The 16627-nt window shown below is 48.1% G+C and overlaps 1 protein-coding gene and 1 long non-coding RNA gene across 2 annotated transcripts; both read right to left on the bottom strand.

Moving 5' to 3' along the window:
• Positions 1 to 497: 497 nt before the first annotated feature.
• Positions 498 to 7198, bottom strand: LOC142827752 (uncharacterized). The gene is made up of 2 exons (XM_075923395.2): positions 2270 to 7198; positions 498 to 1912 (listed from the first exon to the last, which is right to left on the bottom strand). Exons 1-2 carry the CDS (start codon positions 2837 to 2839, stop codon positions 1715 to 1717), a joined length of 768 nt encoding a protein of 255 aa, XP_075779510.2. The 5' UTR covers positions 2840 to 7198; the 3' UTR covers positions 498 to 1714.
• A 107-nt stretch (positions 7199 to 7305) lies between these two features.
• Positions 7306 to 15433, bottom strand: LOC112545395 (uncharacterized). The gene is made up of 3 exons (XR_016349040.1): positions 14219 to 15433; positions 11843 to 12034; positions 7306 to 8542 (listed from the first exon to the last, which is right to left on the bottom strand). It is a non-coding gene; the product is annotated as an uncharacterized LOC112545395 (long non-coding RNA).
• Between the last annotated feature and the right edge of the window lie 1194 nt (positions 15434 to 16627).

Below are 16627 nucleotides of genomic sequence, written 5' to 3'. Positions count from 1 at the left end.
GGGAGATCTACTGTCGGGGCCGTCTTGATGGAGGTAAGTCATTGTCTGGGGACAGTCACAGTTTGGGGTGGGGGGAAGGGAGACTGTCAGGAAGGTCCAAGTGGAGTGGGAGTGGGAGGGAGCTCCTCCACTCACCCTGAATTGTGGGGGGGGGGTTCCGAGGAGGGGATTCCCGGGGTGTTTGAGAGGGAAGGTGGGCGGTGGGTTCTCCTCCTAAGACATAAGGCACCCCTTCTAACACTTTGTTGTCTGTCTCGTTCTGCAGGTGGTGAGGGCCATCAATTCGGAGCTGCTCAACAGGCTCATCTGTCTACCGGATCTGGACAGTGTCATGGCCGGCTTTGCTGCCCTCGGCTTCCCGAATTGCCGAGGAGCGCTCGATGGGACACACATTGCCATCCGTGCACCGCCCCATCGAGCAGCCCAATTCATCAATAGAAAGGGCTACTTTTCTATGGTCCTCCAGGCCCTGGTCAACCATCGTGGACAGTTTTCGGACATTTGTGTTGGGTGGTCAGGGCGGGCACATGATGCCCGCATCTTCAGGAACTCGTACCTGTACCGGAGGCTTCAGGCAGCAACATTTTTCCCCCATCGCCAGTTTGCGGTTGGGGATGTGCACATGCCGGTGTGCATAGTGGGTGATGCCGCCTATCCCCTGATGCCGTGGCTGATGAAGCCCTACACCGGCCAGCTGGATGCGAGCAAGGAGCAGTTTAATGCTCACCTTAACCGGGCTCGCAACCAGGTCGAATGTGCGTTTGGCCGTTTAAAGGGCAGATTCCGATGCTTGCTCACACGCCTCGACATGGGGGAGACCAACATCCCCGAGGTGGTGGCCGCGTGTTGCGTCCTCCATAACCTCGTGGAGAGGAAAGGGGAGGCCTTCCTACCAGGGTGGGGGAGAGCTGCTGATGGCCAGGAGAGGCTCTTTGCCCAGCCCCGGACAGCTGCCATCCGCCAGGCTCACCGGTCTGCAGTTGGCATCCGGGAGGCCCTCCGGGAGCAATTCTCCAGTGGAGGCCACTGAGACTGAGTGCACTGAGGGGCTTCTGCCTGGGGACTGGGCCCTGGCCCAATAGAAGCTTCCCTCCACAACCCATCTCCTGACCCAGTTTGGACACATCACTTACACCAGGGTGTGTTTCAAAATAAAATGTTCTCTTTACTTGTTAGGTAATATGTACAAAATTATAAATGTTGCAAACATAACAAATTTTTTTTTCATTTTTCTTGTTGCCAAACTATATACAATAAAGAAACAGCTCGTTTAACCCTTTGTTTGTGCTTTATAACTGGCGTGATGGGGGTGATTGAAACCTGGAGGGGGGAAGGGGACTGGAAACCTGGAGGGAGGAAGGGGATCAGGTTGAACCGGGCTTGGCAGATTTCCCTTTCCTGCCTGGGCCTCGTGTTTGGGGTGCTCCCTGGCTACGGGATCGGGTGATGCACCTGTCGGTTGGCTGGCTGCTGGGGTGCTCTTGGGACGTGGAAGCCTGAGGGAGAGGAGAGCCAGGGGGAGAGAGGGGCTGGGGAACTGGGGGGACTGGGGGAGAGGGAGGTCCAAGGGGGGAAAGGGATGCTGTTGTGGAAGGGGGGTTTGGTGGGGTGGGGTCATGGGGTGCTGGAGGAGCAGGACCAGGCACAGCAGCAGGCAAGCCGCTGACCTCCCTCAGGGTGCTGTACAGGAGCGTGCGCTGCAGGACCAGCTCGTTCATGAGCCGATCATGCCAGCGCTCCTCTGCCTCCGCCCTCTGTCGCAGGATGGAGTTCTGCTCCTGCACAGCCTCGACGTGCTGTCTGAGGATGTCCGCGTAGACACGCCTGTGTCTGCGGCTCCCATGTCCCCGAGATGGAGATGGAGATGGAGGTGGGGCTGGGGTGCTGCGGCCCTCTTCCACGGCTGGTCCGGCTGTGGAGGAAAAGAAGAAGACACAATCAGTCCTATAAACTGGACTCTGTAGCACTTACAATACTAACAGGATGGTTTATTAGGGGATGAGCTTTCCTGGGCCAGACCCACTTCCTCAGATCAGAGTAACACAGCTACATTTCTATCACAATCAGTCATGTGTGCAACAGCTGTCCAAAAGGGCATGCCCTCTCCCTTGAGAGAGGGGAAGCAGACATTCTGAAGGTCACACTGTGTGTGTGTGTGTGTGTGACCTGGGCATCAGCCTGAGCATGACAGGTTTCCCTTGTGCATCACCCACTGTGCACCCACCTACCTCCCCCCCCCCCGGGTGTGACACAAACTCACTGTACTCACCTGCTGCTTCCTCTCCTGCGCCAGATGACGCCTGGGAGGCCTCAGAGGTCTGGGTGACTGGCTCCACGGTGGTGAGGGTCGCCGTCTCCTCGCTTCCTCCTCCTCCTCTGGGACGTCTCCAGAGTGCTGTAGCTCCCGCTCTGGAGCGTCCACCACGGGGTCTGCCAGTCCGGACTGCACGAACCTCCGTGGTGTGCGTGCTTCTGCACTGCCACCCAGGATCTGGTCCAGCTCTGAGTAGTAGGGGCAGTAGTGGGGGGCTGCCCCAGACCGGGAGCTCTCCTCCCTGGCTTTGGCGTAGCCCTGCCGCAGCTCCTTTACCTTGGAGCGCACCTGGTCCTGGGTGCGGGGGTAGTGGCCCTTCTGGGCCAGGGCTTCAGCCATGCGGCCATAAATTTCGGCATTTCGCCGCCGGCTTTTGAGGGCCTGTAAGGCCTCCTCCTCTCCCCACAGCTCCAGCAGGCTCTTGATCTCTGCGCCGGACCAGGATGGTGCCCGGCACTTGGAGCCCTTGGCTGGGTCCCCAGAAGGCTCGGTGGAAGGACCAGGACGCTCTTGGGGCTGGGACATGCTGCAGCAAGGTCGCCATGTGCTCTGGCTCCTTGTCTGCAACAAGTGTCTGTGAGGGTGCCTGTCCCTTTAAGGAATGGCTGCAGCCAGGAACCACAGACGTGCAACCCATGCCTCAGATTGTCCACCAGGGCTTCTTCCTGGAGGCCAATTCTTTCGAAAGAAAGGGCTCCCCCCGTCCAGACTCACATTCTTTCGACGGATCTCCCTCGAAAAAGGCGTTCTTCCTCGTGAAATGAGGTTTACCGCCGTCGAAAGAAAAGCCGCGTTCTTTCGATTTACTTTCGAAAGAACGCGGCTTGAGTCTGGACGCAGGGGAAGTTCTTTCGAAAAAAGGCTACTTTTTTCGAAAGAACCCCTGAGTCTGGACACGGCCATAGGGTTTAATTTATAAAGGTTTTAAAAGCCTCTACAATTCCAGTTGCCTCTGGGGTAGGCACCTCGTTCACCTTGTACTTGCTTGCTAAGGCACAGTCCTATACTCCAGTCCTGGGGTTTAAGCCTCCAGATGTTTCAGGCGGCATAGAACAGTCCAACGAAAAGCTGGAAAATAGTTCCACAGTCCACCCGGGCTCAAGCCTCTTCCTTCACACCGAGGTGGGGAAGCAATTTTTTCAGGGTCTGCAGGCAATCTCAACGCCTATCTGTCAGCTTGTCTGGAGCCCAAAGGCATATTTTGACAAAAGAAACAAACCGGCCCTTCTTTCCTCTGGGGGCTTGGACTAGCAGCACCCAGTTGCTGAGTGTCTGGGTCTGAGCAATTTCACTCTACTTGTTCCAGAGACCCCCTCAACTGGGTTGGGTTCCTGCCTTTCAGGGGGCTGGCCCCAGGCCTGACAAGCTGCACTAGTGAGGTAAGCTGGGGCTGACTGTGAGCACAGAAGTTCTTTCACCCCTTTTGATGGGTGAGGGTCCCATCACAGAGACAAATGTTAAGTTGAACATCTCAAAAATCACAGCAACCAAAATTAGTGGGCAGTCGTAACATCTCAGGCCTAAATGTCCGGTCTCAAAGTCCCAGAATCCAGTTAGTGGCGGAGCTGGGATTAGAACTCAGGGGAGTTTCGGATTCTTTGGCTCAAGCCACTGGGATTGAATGCATTGGGCTCAGCTCCCCTGGGCCATTTTTAAAAGTGGGGGTGCTGAGCCCCCTTTTTCCTGTCTATCCCCACCCCTAGTTGAGGCTGGGAGCAAAGCCCCAGCACTCAGGGCCAACACCCGGGGCCCCAAGTCTGGAGCTGGTAGCACAGGCCTCCAAAGCCCAGAGCTCAAACCAGGACTCCGGCACATGGGGCTGGCAGCAGAGTCCCTGGCGCACAGGGCGGCAAACAGTTGTGTGGGGCTTTCAGCAGAGTCCTCATGGGGCTGGCAGCTGGGACCCCAAGTAGTAGGCCAGGAGCCTGACATTGCAGAGGTATCCCTCTACCCCTAGTTCCCAGGCCTATGCCCTGGGCTGTATCTGGACTGTGATCAGATTCTGTCTTAGTGTGTTTTTTTATAACTTCCCCACACACTCACACACAAAAATCAGAGCCAAATTCTACCTCTGCCTGCACCCACTGAAGTCAATGGGTTTGCATGAGTATAAATAATGGAGGCATTTAATATAATCACAATCCTGCATGTTTTCACTGGGTGGGATATGTAGGACAGTTGATTACCACTGGTATTGCCCTCCCAGCTGAGGAATCACTTGATATATCTAGTGTTCAAAGACAGAGCGTGATCCTCATATCCACAATGTTGTCTGTTTATTTTTGCATCTTGTAATAATTCAGGAGGCAAATAGATGTAGATCATTCATTTTTTCATGTACCAACTAGCTCATCTTTGGTACCAATGGCTGCAAATGAAAAAATCCTGGAGCTAGATTTAAACAATGCAATTTTCCAATCTGGAATTAAATTCCTTGCCATCTTCAAATAGTGCTTAAGCCCACATTTTCTCTTTCTCAAAATGCACAAGGAAAGGTGGAACTTGTGTTAATTTCTAACCTCAGGAATGGAGTGTCCTCCGCTTTATGGGACAGTGCTGGGATAGTTCTGTTAGCAAGAAAAATCCTACCTTAAAAAAATCTGATTCTGGTCCAACAGGTCTTTAAATCTGTGTTCCAAGGATCTATCAGCCTGTTTGGACACCCATGGCCAATACTGAGGCTATTAAGTGTGGCAATTTATAAAGCAGGCTTCACTGATTGTCCTTCCTTCTTTCCTTCTTTCTGTTTTCACAATTAGTCAATGTTTTAGCAAAAATATCAGCTGGAAAGAAATCTTCATAGTGTCAATTTAGATTCATCTTAGCTGCATAAGCTCTTCAGGCAAGGTGGAAAACAAGGGCAAAGTAAATCTTCATATTTCCAATTAAAACAGCCAAATAGCAGAAAGCTCTTTGCATGTGTTAAGCACAAACAGCACATTTTCCATATTGATATGTGGAGGTGACTGACAAATCAGGCAACAATCTTCTATGTAAGGTTTTTCACAAAATGATTTTTAAACTAACACCACCACTGTTCCTTAGAAATTTGCTTATCCAAAATTCCATCTTGAAAGTGACTCTATCTCAAGAACAAGAAACCTGAATTTGCAACTTCTACCAATTAGACTTTATTATTCATTTATGAGTCCTGCATTTTGGTTTTGGTTTCTCTGGCTACTTTTTGTTTTCGCAATCTTATTTTCCCTTGGATCTAACTTTTCTGACTATACCATTGATTGTATTGATTAGCACAAGGTTTTGCTTGTTGCACAAGTTTGCAGAGCTACATAAAAGATAAGCTAGGGTGGTTTCTGTTTTCAGTATTTTTTTCACATAAGTAGTTAAATACCAAATTTAATTTGTTTTGTTTGGGTGAGAAATTGCACATAGCCCTTATACTCTGCCTGAATCCAAACTTACAGGCTTTCTGGAATGGTAAAAAGCCTGATCATCTTCCTCCTCTTCTTTTTTACATCAATTTTCACTCAGTCCATCTTCAGACCAATGCTCATTGATGCAGAAAGAGAGCAATAAAGCTCTTGCTGCAGTATTCACTCTGGCTGCTACATTTGGTGCATCATGGGAGTCACAAGACTGCAGGTGCATTGTGGGAGATGCAGGGACAAGGGAGATCAGTCCACAGGAAAGAATGAGGACAATGAGGCATGTGAACTACAACTCCCACTGGCCACCAAGGGCACCTATGGCAGGTGTGGTTTAATGCTAACATTTCTCAATCGTTTTTTTTTTAACTTTTCGTGCCATGAAAAATTTGATATTTTGACTTAGCACCCAGCCGTGGGATTAAAAACAAATGTTAAAACATCGGAATGCTCAGAATGAGAGAAATTCTGTTTTTCATTCAGCCTTTCAGTCTCCTGTGTTTAGTACCTTGATACCAGGGAGACTGACCATTTGCTTCAATTCTGCATCGAGCCAAATTAAGAAGTAAGGAGCGCTAGAGTAGGCCAGGCAGGAAGAACTGGCAGGATCAGGTGCCTGATCCCCTTCCCCCTGTTCAGAAGTGATGAAAAGAGCTCTCCTTAGGAAGCCATTTGCAGTGAAGACAGCAACATACTGTACTGGTCCTACGAAAGTGTGTGTAATAAGAGTTTCTTTCATAGGAAAGAAATAAAAATCAAATGTGTGGCCAGATCCTCAGCTAACAGAAACCAGCGTAGCAGCACTGAAGCTGGTGAAACTCTGTTCTATCACTGTTTTCAAATGGGCAAATCTGTGGGATATGAGAACAACATACATAATAAATAGCAGCTAAACAATAATAAATATTGGGCCGTTTACACACGTCTCCGTTTCACGCAACTCTAGCAATGTACAGGTGACCTTCAAACTGACATTGGTGTAACTGATGCTAGCCTAGGGCCATTACGGGCCACCAGAGTGGTGTAAAGGGGCCCTTGTGTAAAGGAGAATCCGGCCCACAGAGTTCACAGTGTCCCTTGTGGGTGGTGCGTGAGGTGACATCCTGGCCGTGGGGACTGGAGGAGTCAGAAGAATGTGGATCCCTCTAAGGCAGACTGAAATGAGCGGGGTCACTCAGCTGGTGGCCTGGGGAAGTTTGGGTCTCCCACCGCGTAAAGCATTGGCTGTGACATTGGCGCTCCCCTTTTCTTGGGCCTGCCACGGCGGCGTCCTGCAAGAGCCGGTTCCACCTTGTTTGGCTACTGGATGACTTTGAGGGGGCCGGCGCAGGCCCACTCTCTGTGGGTGTACCAGGCCTTCCTCTTCCCTTGGGCTCTGCCCAGGGTCTCCCTGGCAGGGCCCAAGAGCTCAGCAAGACTTTCCCAGAAAGCCAGGACATCCTCCACCCCTGACTCTCCATCCAGGGAGGTCTCCCCCTCCCATAACTCTCTCAGCAAGTCCAGGGGTCCCCTCCTTAGCCCCCCCCATTCTCTCTCTCTCTCTCTTTCGCATGAAGTTATCAATTGAATGAAAAAAACCTACTAAATTTCAATTCTGGAATAAAATGTACTCCAAGGTTGGTGCAGTGCTGCCATATCAGTCAGTCTGCTTTGGACACGGTCATTACGTATCTCAGACATAGTCCTGCTTCTATTGAACTTAAATTATCAGTAAGTTCTTTCTCCTTAAAAATCAAATCACAACATCAATTTCATACTTATGACTTTGTTCATAACTCAGGCTTGAACCACTGAAGTGGCTAATAAATATAATAACCTTTATGCTCTGGCTTTTCCCAGAGGAACAATGACTTTGTAAACAGTGCTACCTTTCAAAGAGCCGGGATTAATGGTAATGGGATAGAACGTTGCTATTTATACCTTACTAACCTCCCATTTTGGTAACCAGGTTAAATCTTGTGTGGGAAAAGAATTTCTATAGCAAATGTGCATAAGAAATGGCATAACTTCAATCGCCAAGTTAGGTAAACCAATCAGTTTCACTACTAAGGACAGAAGTTCGGTTGCAGGATTAGAATGACCAGGTCTGTTCCTCCTTCCTTTTATGAAAAATGGTATTATGTTGTCTTTCCTGTAGCCTCTTTGAATCTCCTCTACTTTCCAGTTTCTGTGGAATAATATCTGTGACGCCCCGGAAGTTCTTTAGCTAATTTCGCGGACACTCTAGGATACATTCAATTGAGACAGGCTGATTTGTATAAAGTCTGCATTTCCAAATATTCTTTTACCTCTTTTATGTCATTAGTTTTAATGTTTTTAAACAGGCTCAGCCTGCCTTTCTCATTTTTCAGACATCTTTTTTTCATTTACTTTTTCTCTTGTTAAAATACAAATCTTAAAAAACGGAACCGAATCTCTGAAACTACGGTGTTTTCACCATTACTACTACAGGCTGAACCTCTCTAAACAAGGACTCGCTGGTCCTGCTGGACCATGGATGTTCCGGGACAAGAGCGCCCCAGGGCTGATGGCTGGGACCACTAGTGGGGCTGGGAACCCTGCTGTGGTGGCAGTGGCAGGTCTGGCAGCCAGCAGCCCAGCCAGGCCAAAGGCAGAGAGGCCAGCAACTCTGCTAGGGTCAGGACCAGTTGTGACAGATCCAGCGGCCAGCAGCCCTACTGGGCCAGTGATAACAGAGCCAGCAGCCCTGTTGAGACCAGGAACCCTGCCAAGCCAGTGGCAGGAGGGCCGGTATTGACCTCCTCTGGTCCGGAAAACTCCCTCATTTGGGACCAGTAGGATTCTGAGGGTGCGGAATCAGGGAGGTCCAACCTGTGCTCTCCTGCAAAAAATAAGAATAAACATTTCTTCTCTTAACACCTCATGGCAATAACGAATCTGTGTTAACTTGTTTCCCTTGCCTATACACACCTATGCACTCCCAGGTACCTAGAGTGCCTGTAAGACTCACAAGACTTTGATCTCCCAGGTAATATGCAGACAGCGTGCATGCCAGACCAGACAGAATACATCTGCTGACCCAGAGAAAGCTGACCCTTTTTCACTGGGACATGGTTCATTTGTCAAAGCAAAACTGAACAGTCTCATCGTTATTTAAAGCCAGGGATGGGATTTCCATGATCCTGGGACAAGATAACAGCATCAGCTAAACGATGCTGCCTCCCTGCCTCATGCTGTGGCCTGACTCTGCAAGCAGTCTAATTGAAATCAATTATTTTTACAACTGCACTTAGACACCCCATTGCATAATTTACTGTCCAGGAAAGTACAAGAAAGACAAGCCCTGCCCCCAGAAAGCTCGCAGTCTAGGAGGCAAATGAAGGGGACTACTTCAGGGCTATTTCTATGCTGCCCAATCTTGCACAAGAACATATGCAAATGAGGCGCGGTGATGAATATAGCCGTGCCTCATTTGCATACTTAATGAGCCGCCGTTTTGCACAGGGGGCTTTTGTCTACACTGCTCCTTCTTGCACAAAAAACCCTTCTTGCTCAAAAGCCCCTTGCGCAAAAATGGTGGCTCATTTGCATATGCTCTTGAGCAAGACTGGGCAGTGTAGATGTAGCACAGGAGTAAGGTAGCACGCAAACGTGTGCAGAGGAAATAGATCTGGTTTTTTTTGACGCGGGGGGCCGGCCAAGCACTTTGCAAGCTTCCCAATGTCTGTGGCCATTCAGCAGAAACACAGGAATGCCCCTCTCTGAGCTGCAGACCCAAAGCTCATTGAAAAGACACTGGCTTCAAGGGACTTTGGATCAGTTCCCAAGAACGGGCACTGCTTGCTCTTTTGTGCCACATTTCGATGCTTGACGAACATCCACCAGAAATGGGGCTGAGATAGGGATGTAAACATGTAGTCGATTAACTGATTAACAGATAAGCAAAATCTTATAGGTTAATGCTATACACTACATGCATTTCTTCCCCCCCTCTGTCCCCTCCCCCTCTCCCTCTCCCCCCACCACACTCTTTGCCAGTAAATTTTTTAGCAGGCTGGCCAGCAGCCCAGCTCAGTCCTGGCTTGCACTGGGTCCGGGACCTACCTCTGGCTGCATCTCTACTTTTAAAGTGTATTAGGAGCCAGGGGGCAGGCAGCCCGGTTCAGTTCCAGCTCATGCTGGGTCCAGGACCTCCCCCCAGACAGGGGCTGGCTGCTGCCACCCCCCACTGCTGCCTCTTTATCAGCAGCAGCAGCATGGGGCGACAGGCAGCTGGTCCATGAGGGGAGTTGGTTTTTAAACTGGCTCCCCTTGTGGACCAGCTCCCACCTGGCACCCCACACTGCTGCCTCTGATACAGAGGGAGCAGCACCAAGGGGCAGGGGGGCTCCTCAGGAGTGGGGCTGGAGTGCACTGGCTGCTGGCCCCACCCCCAGAGACTATAGAATAGTTGAGTAACCAATAAGAATTCATGAGGTTAATTGACTATTCAATTAACCGATATTAAACATCCCTAGGCTGAAACAACCAACCTCGTATCACGTTAGCTGGATTTGAACCTTAGCCTCATAAGGTGAAGATTAAAGAAACTGGATTCTTAAGGTGGGGAAGGGATATAAATAAATACACGCTTCTTCCTCATCAGTGTTATGAGTTTTTGATGCTCTATATAATCAGCAACATCTCCAACATCCGTCTGTTTGAATAAAACCCACTCGCTACCTATGAGCTGTGTTTCAATTTATTGATGTATTTCTTAGATTCTAGCAAAACACTTGCCCCTATTAACAGCAGAGGTGGGGAATCTATCTGTTAGATAAGCACCAAGGTTCTTGGAGTCCTTTCCTGGACTATAATTCTGCTTTCTTAAGCATTTTCATAGGTTTAAAATTCTATATTTCTTTTTTTCTGGCAACATTCATCTGACAAGTATACCCCTTCATTAGCCAAATCTATTGGAGATGTCATGCTGTCCTATTTTCAATTGAACCTAACCTTGGAAGAAGATTAAACTTGTTTGAGAGGGAAGAATAAAAGAATCCCCCACTTCATTCTCAGCCAATTGTCAACTTGAATCAAGCTGAGGAATTTTACATGGAGAAAAGCAGTTATAATGAACTGATCTATTGAAGATAAATTACATTGACATTCTTTTTTTAAAAAAAAAAGCCTGCAAGAGTGAAATCCTAATAAACAGCTCTTCATCAGATCGCCTTTTGTAGTGCTGTGAAATGATTTTTCCATTACTGAATCTTTCTGGAGGGTAGCCAAGCAAAAGGAGAGATAGTTGCGGGTGTGAACAGAGTTGCATATTTAAGCAAAACGTGTCCTGCAACGCCCAGAGTGACAGCAGCATTTTAAAAATAAAAACGAAGTACAACACAAATCTTAGCATGCCAGCTAATAAAGCATCCCCACAGAACAAGACCGGGAGAATACTACCACACAGGAAAGCTTCATGGTGGGGTGCTCAGAGGTAGCTCCAGGAAAAAGCAGACAAACCTCCCACATGAAACGAAGGATTTAGCTGTGGAGCGTGCAAGCTCGTGTGCTTTTCTTGATACATTTGTGTGGCTTATGTAAGAGCACTCTGTGCTCCTCGCTCTAGCCATCTATCACTGTTCCATTGAATCCAAGCCTAATGTCCCCTTTTACCAAGAGAATGGCCCAATTTCCTATTTGTGCTCCATCTCATATCTCTGTTGTGCAGCCCTGCCAAGAACACAGGTTTCTCTGCCTAAGGTAATGCAGCTACTGGGCCTAGGACATCCTTGATGTCACTCTAATGAGAGCGTCAGTGATGCATATGACCAATTGAGACCATACTCCTTGCAAGGTTCCAGGTATTACTGAGCATGGGTTACTCCACACAGCTGCTCAGGAGCAGAGCTGGCATTTGGCCATGCCCCTCCCTTCAGCTGCACAGACAGAACTGCTTTTCTTGTTATCCTAAATGCAAGGGGGACAGTCCCTTTGTGAATAACACTGCAGTGTTGGTTAAACTGATTTACTGGCTCTATTACTTGAGTTCCTGAAATGTCACCTATGACTAGCACAGGCTCTGGATCTGACTCCAAACATTGCAGCTTGCAAGGTTTTATTGACATAATTCTGCTCTGTACCAATCTAGTGCTATACAGCTGCAAACAGCTTTACAGTCATTTACAACAAGAAGATTTACCTGGCATTGCTCGGATCCTTAATTCAAATAAGTGTTATTTTTCTTCATTTAAATCATTCTTCTGCGGTGGGGCTGGGGTTGAGGGGCTGGGAACAGTGTGCGGGCTGCCCTGGAGAGAGGGGACAACCCCAGACCTCTTTCCCAGCAGGTTGGGGCCAGGTGAGAAGCGCCTCTCCATGGCTGCTGCAGCTCCTGTGGGCACAACCAGGGAGAGGTGTCTATGTCCCTCAACTGGAGGACAGACAGACACACAGACAAACAGACACACAAATAGTCAAACTCTGAAATGTATAGTAGATAAATGTCCCTTTCTCCCTCCTGCCCCCTACTGGCCCAATGGAGTTGTAGCTGTCCCGATCTCCATCTCTGGCCCCTTGGTGCCCTCCTGTGGTCATTCTATAGTATAACTCCCTCCTGCCATGCCCCTCCCTCTCCATTGTATGAGAAACAATAAAATTCCACGCACATCCCATTAGCCTGGCACAATCAAACCCTGACCTTGCTTTACGTTATGATAACAGGAAGCTGTATACCACATTTGGTGGTCCCAGCTCTTATCATTTAGGAGGAGTTCTTGAACAAATTAGTTTGTTTCATGTGAGAGGTTCTGCTCACAGACAGACAGATGCACGTTTCTAATATATATAATAATATACTGTTTTTCAGGACCCTCCTGCAAAAGCAATTTTTAAAATACTGCAGTCCAATTGTACAGATAGAGAAGCCAGCACAAGAAGCTATCAGAATTGCCCAGGGCTTCCATGCATGTGTTATGTGGGCAGTATTGGAACTCAGGACTTCCTGGACCTGAGTCTCTCATTTGTTGCAGTCACTTTATTCCATGCCAGTAGAGTAAGTGAGTCATAATGGAGGTGAAACTGGGAAATCATAGAATCATAGAACCATAGAGCTGGAAGAGACCTCAGAAGGTCATCAAGTCCAGCCCGCTGCTCTCGGCAGGACCAATCCCAACTAAATCCCAGGTTCCCTCAGTGCTATGGCAATGGTGAAATGACTCAACAATGGCCCCCCTTGCAGCCCACAGCAAAAGTGGAATATTAAAGTTGGGACCAGAACTCTGCTGTGCTCTACTTTTGATTGTAAAAAAGAAGGTGGGGCATTGTTGCCAAAACTAAGTTACAGAAGCCCAGAAGCGGAGCAGGCCTTCGGCAGAGCCAATAATTAATAAAGGAAGTACATAGGTGACTTGAAACCATTTTTCCATGGCTACTTCCCTGGCACTCCTGTGCCCAGCTCGGTTCAGCCAGAATAGAAAATTCGGTTCCACCCATAGACCTCCGATCCTGCCTCTCTCTGCATGTCACTAATCCTGTCACTTAAAAGTGGCATTATTTGACAGATGAACAGTGAAAGAACATTAGTAAAGGTGCAAATTAAACACCCTCCCAAATTAGAAAATGACAAAGTTCAGGTTGCCTGTGCAATTTTAACATGGGGTTCCCTGTGTGTCTGCATCAAACAGCCTAACTGCATGATCACATGTGCCCCCTGCCACTGTCAGTATAGATTAATGAGCAGTTATTCCATATTTTGTTTACTCCCCATTTTTCAAACTGTGGTTCCATGACACCTTCCTTCCTTCTTGCACATCATTCAATCCCAGAATTATTATTTTCGTCATGTGCTTTCCAGTGCTGTATGTTATTGTGTCTGAGTGCTTCAGTAACATTAAAGAATTATTTTCTCAAAGCTACTGTGAAGAGAAGGGATGGCATTTTCCCCATTTTACAGATAAGTCATTGAGGCAGAGAAACATTCAACTGAAAAGTTTCCACCAATCTGAGACGACTCTGATTTCACCGAGAAATTAGAATAACATATTACTTTATGGCTGTGTCTACATTGGCAAGATTTTGCGCAGAAGTGGCTGCTTTTGCACAAAATCTTGCCACCTGTCTACACTGGCTGCGAGTATTTGCACAAGAACGCTGATGTTCTACTGTATGAAATCAGTGCTTCTTGCACAAATACTCTGATGCTCCCACTCAGGGATAAGTCCTCTTGCGCAAGCGGTCTTGCGCAAAAGGCCAGTGTAGACAGGTAACATCAATTTCTTGCGCAAGAAAGCCTGATGGCTAAAATGGCCATCAGAATTTTCTTGTGCAAGAGCACATCTACACTGGCACGGATGCTTTTGTGCAAAAGCAAATGTTTTGCTCAAAGGCACATGCCAGTATAGATGCCCTCTTGCACAAATACTTTTAATGGAAAAACTTTTCTGTTAAAAGTATTTGCGCAAAATCATGCCAGTGTAGACTCAGCCTCAGTGTTTAGAGTGCAGGTCCCTTTGCTTCTCATTTCTACAAATCAAAACCCAAAATACCAGCTGGGGCACCCAGACAATAAGGAATGTACCTCTGAAAATATGTTTTAAGTGACTTGCCCAGCATCACCCAGGAACTCAGTGGAAGAAGCATGAATAGAATCAATTCTCCAAGGCAGCATTCAATGGCTTAACTGAGACTATCCTTTCTCTTCCTTTAGTGCACTGCCTCATTCACTGTGCATCTGCCAACTTCTGCAACAAATGAAGCAGGGATGTTAATGAAATGTGCTGTATTAGAAGTGGGAATTCTGACAGATAAGAGCATAATTTCCTGCACTCAGTGGCGGATTTAGGGCAGGGCAAGCGGGGCGGCTGCCCCGGGCCCTGTGCTTCCCGAGGCCCCGCGCATGTGCCTTGGTGCCATGGCGCATGCGCTGTGTCAAGGGGGGGGGCCGCGAAATTTTGCTGCCTGGGGCCCCGCGGCACTCTCATCCGCCCCTGCCTGCACTATATGGATTCATCCCTAGAACACATCTGCCCTATGAACTGAATGATGCAAGGGTCCTATGGAAACAATAGTATGTGATCATTGAATTAAAGATGAGCATAATACATACACACAAGGAGGGTGAATTGAGAGCGTGCAGTAAACCTTTTGAGTGCTTGACTCTGCAATCTTAAGAGTGTTCTTTCAGCATAGGATTTGTGAGTGTGTTGTTCATGATTTTTTAATAAAGTAAACAGGAAAAAAAACAGCAGTTTCACAATGTGGCAATCAGTCAGGTTAGAACCTTTAGATCCAATGCATAGACTTGAGCTAGGAGTGGGCCAGGCCTGGACACACACTTTGCCAGAGGGTTTCACAGTTCCTTGCTCACAGAGGAGGAACGGTGAGACTCTGTAGTCTTGGGTTCCATTCCAGGCTCTGGAGGGAGTGTGTGTGGGAGGAGAGAGGGGCATAGATTCTTCAGCCAATTCTCTTCTCCCCCTCATTGGCTGCCGTCCTACTCTCTCTCCCTGGGCTTCTCATCCAGTCTCAGTCTTTCCTCCAACCTGGCTTTGTGCCCTAGTCTCCTGCTTCCCTAGCTCCTTGTCCCAGCCTCTTTGCTAACCCAGGCCCAGTTCTTAGTCCTGGTGCTGGGGCCCATCCCATTTCAGAGTAGCCATTACAAAGAAAATCCGGTTTTAACACTGGAGCTCTGGCTTGAAGCATGTTCAATTGCTCTGTTGCTGTGGGATGTCTCATATGCAGTTAGGTCAGCTCTGGGAGCCATAGAATCATAGAACTAGACGGGACCTTGAGAGGTCATTGAATCCAGTCCCCTGCCCTCACAGTAGGACCAAGCACTGTCTAGATCCTCCCTGATGGATGCCTATCCAACCTGCTCTTAAATATCTCCAGTGACAGAAAATCCACAACCCCCCTCTGCAATTTATTCCAGCGTTAACCACCCTGACAGTTGGGAGCTTTTTCCTAACATCCAAACCTAAACCTCCCTTGCTGCAATTTAAGCCCATTGCTTCTTGTCCTATCCTCAGAGGACAAGGAGAACAATTTTTCTCCCTCCTCCTTGTAACACCTTTTTAAGTACTTGAAAACTACTATCATGCCCCCTCTGTCTTCTCCTTTCCAAACTAAACAAGCCCAATTCTTTCAGTCTTCCCTCACAGCTCATGTTCTCTAGACCTTTAATCATTTGTGTTGCTCTTCTCTGGACTGTCTCCAGTTTCTCCACATCTTTCTTGAAATGTAGTGCCCAGATCAGAACTTAATACTCCAATAGAGGCCTAATCAGTGCAGAGTAGAGCAGAAGAATGACTTCTCATGTCTTGCTCACAAGACACCTGTTAATGCATCCCAGAATCATGTTGGCTTTTTTTGTAACAGCGTCACTCTGGTGACTCATATTTAGCTTGTGGTCCACTATGACCCCCAGATCTCTTTCTGCGATACTCCTCGCTAGACAGTCGCTTCCCATTCTGTATGTGTGAAACTGATTGTTCCTTCTGAAGTGGAGCACTTTGCATTTGTCCTTATTAAACTTTATCCTGTTTACCTCAGACCATTTCTCTAGAGAGAGGCTCAAACACGCTAAGGGACTCAAACATGCAAAGGGAATTTAACTGCTAAAAATATACAAAATTGCTAAAGAACATGTGAAACTAGGATTCCTCAAGGCTTATAATGTGGCCACATTTCAGCAGATGTCATGGGGGTGGGAAAAAGACACTTCCTTGATACAACAGCCACCCTCCTGGTAAATTTCAAGTCCCTGCTCCAAAAGGTACAGGTGCTAGAGTTGCAGCACTGCCCAGAGCACAGAGTGCCCCCTCCTGGTGCCTCGGAGCTGCTCAGAGCATGCAGCAGGGCACTCCAGTAGTGATTTAAAGGCAAGGGTGTCATTTAGGGTGTGTAGCGGGGGCAGCAGCTGTGCACTCCAGGATGTGGCTTGCTTTTCATCCCGTTCCCCGGATGCTAAGGGAGTGAGGGGAAAGTA

The sequence above is a fragment of the Pelodiscus sinensis genome, chromosome 3, assembly GCF_052426305.1.
Source record: "Pelodiscus sinensis isolate ZL-2025 chromosome 3, ASM5242630v1, whole genome shotgun sequence".
NCBI lineage: Eukaryota > Metazoa > Chordata > Testudines > Trionychidae > Pelodiscus > Pelodiscus sinensis.
This window is presented reverse-complemented; position numbering and strand designations above follow the sequence as displayed.

Bases quoted from the DNA above. Each gene is read 5' to 3' on its own strand.
- LOC142827752 (XM_075923395.2), bottom strand. From the start codon at position 2,839: ATGTCCCAGCCCCAAGAGCGTCCTGGTCCTTCCACCGAGCCTTCTGGG. The intron at 1,913-2,269 runs GTGAGTACAGTG...TTTCCTCCACAG, and splicing joins CGCAGGAGAGGAAGCAGCAG to CCGGACCAGCCGTGGAAGAG.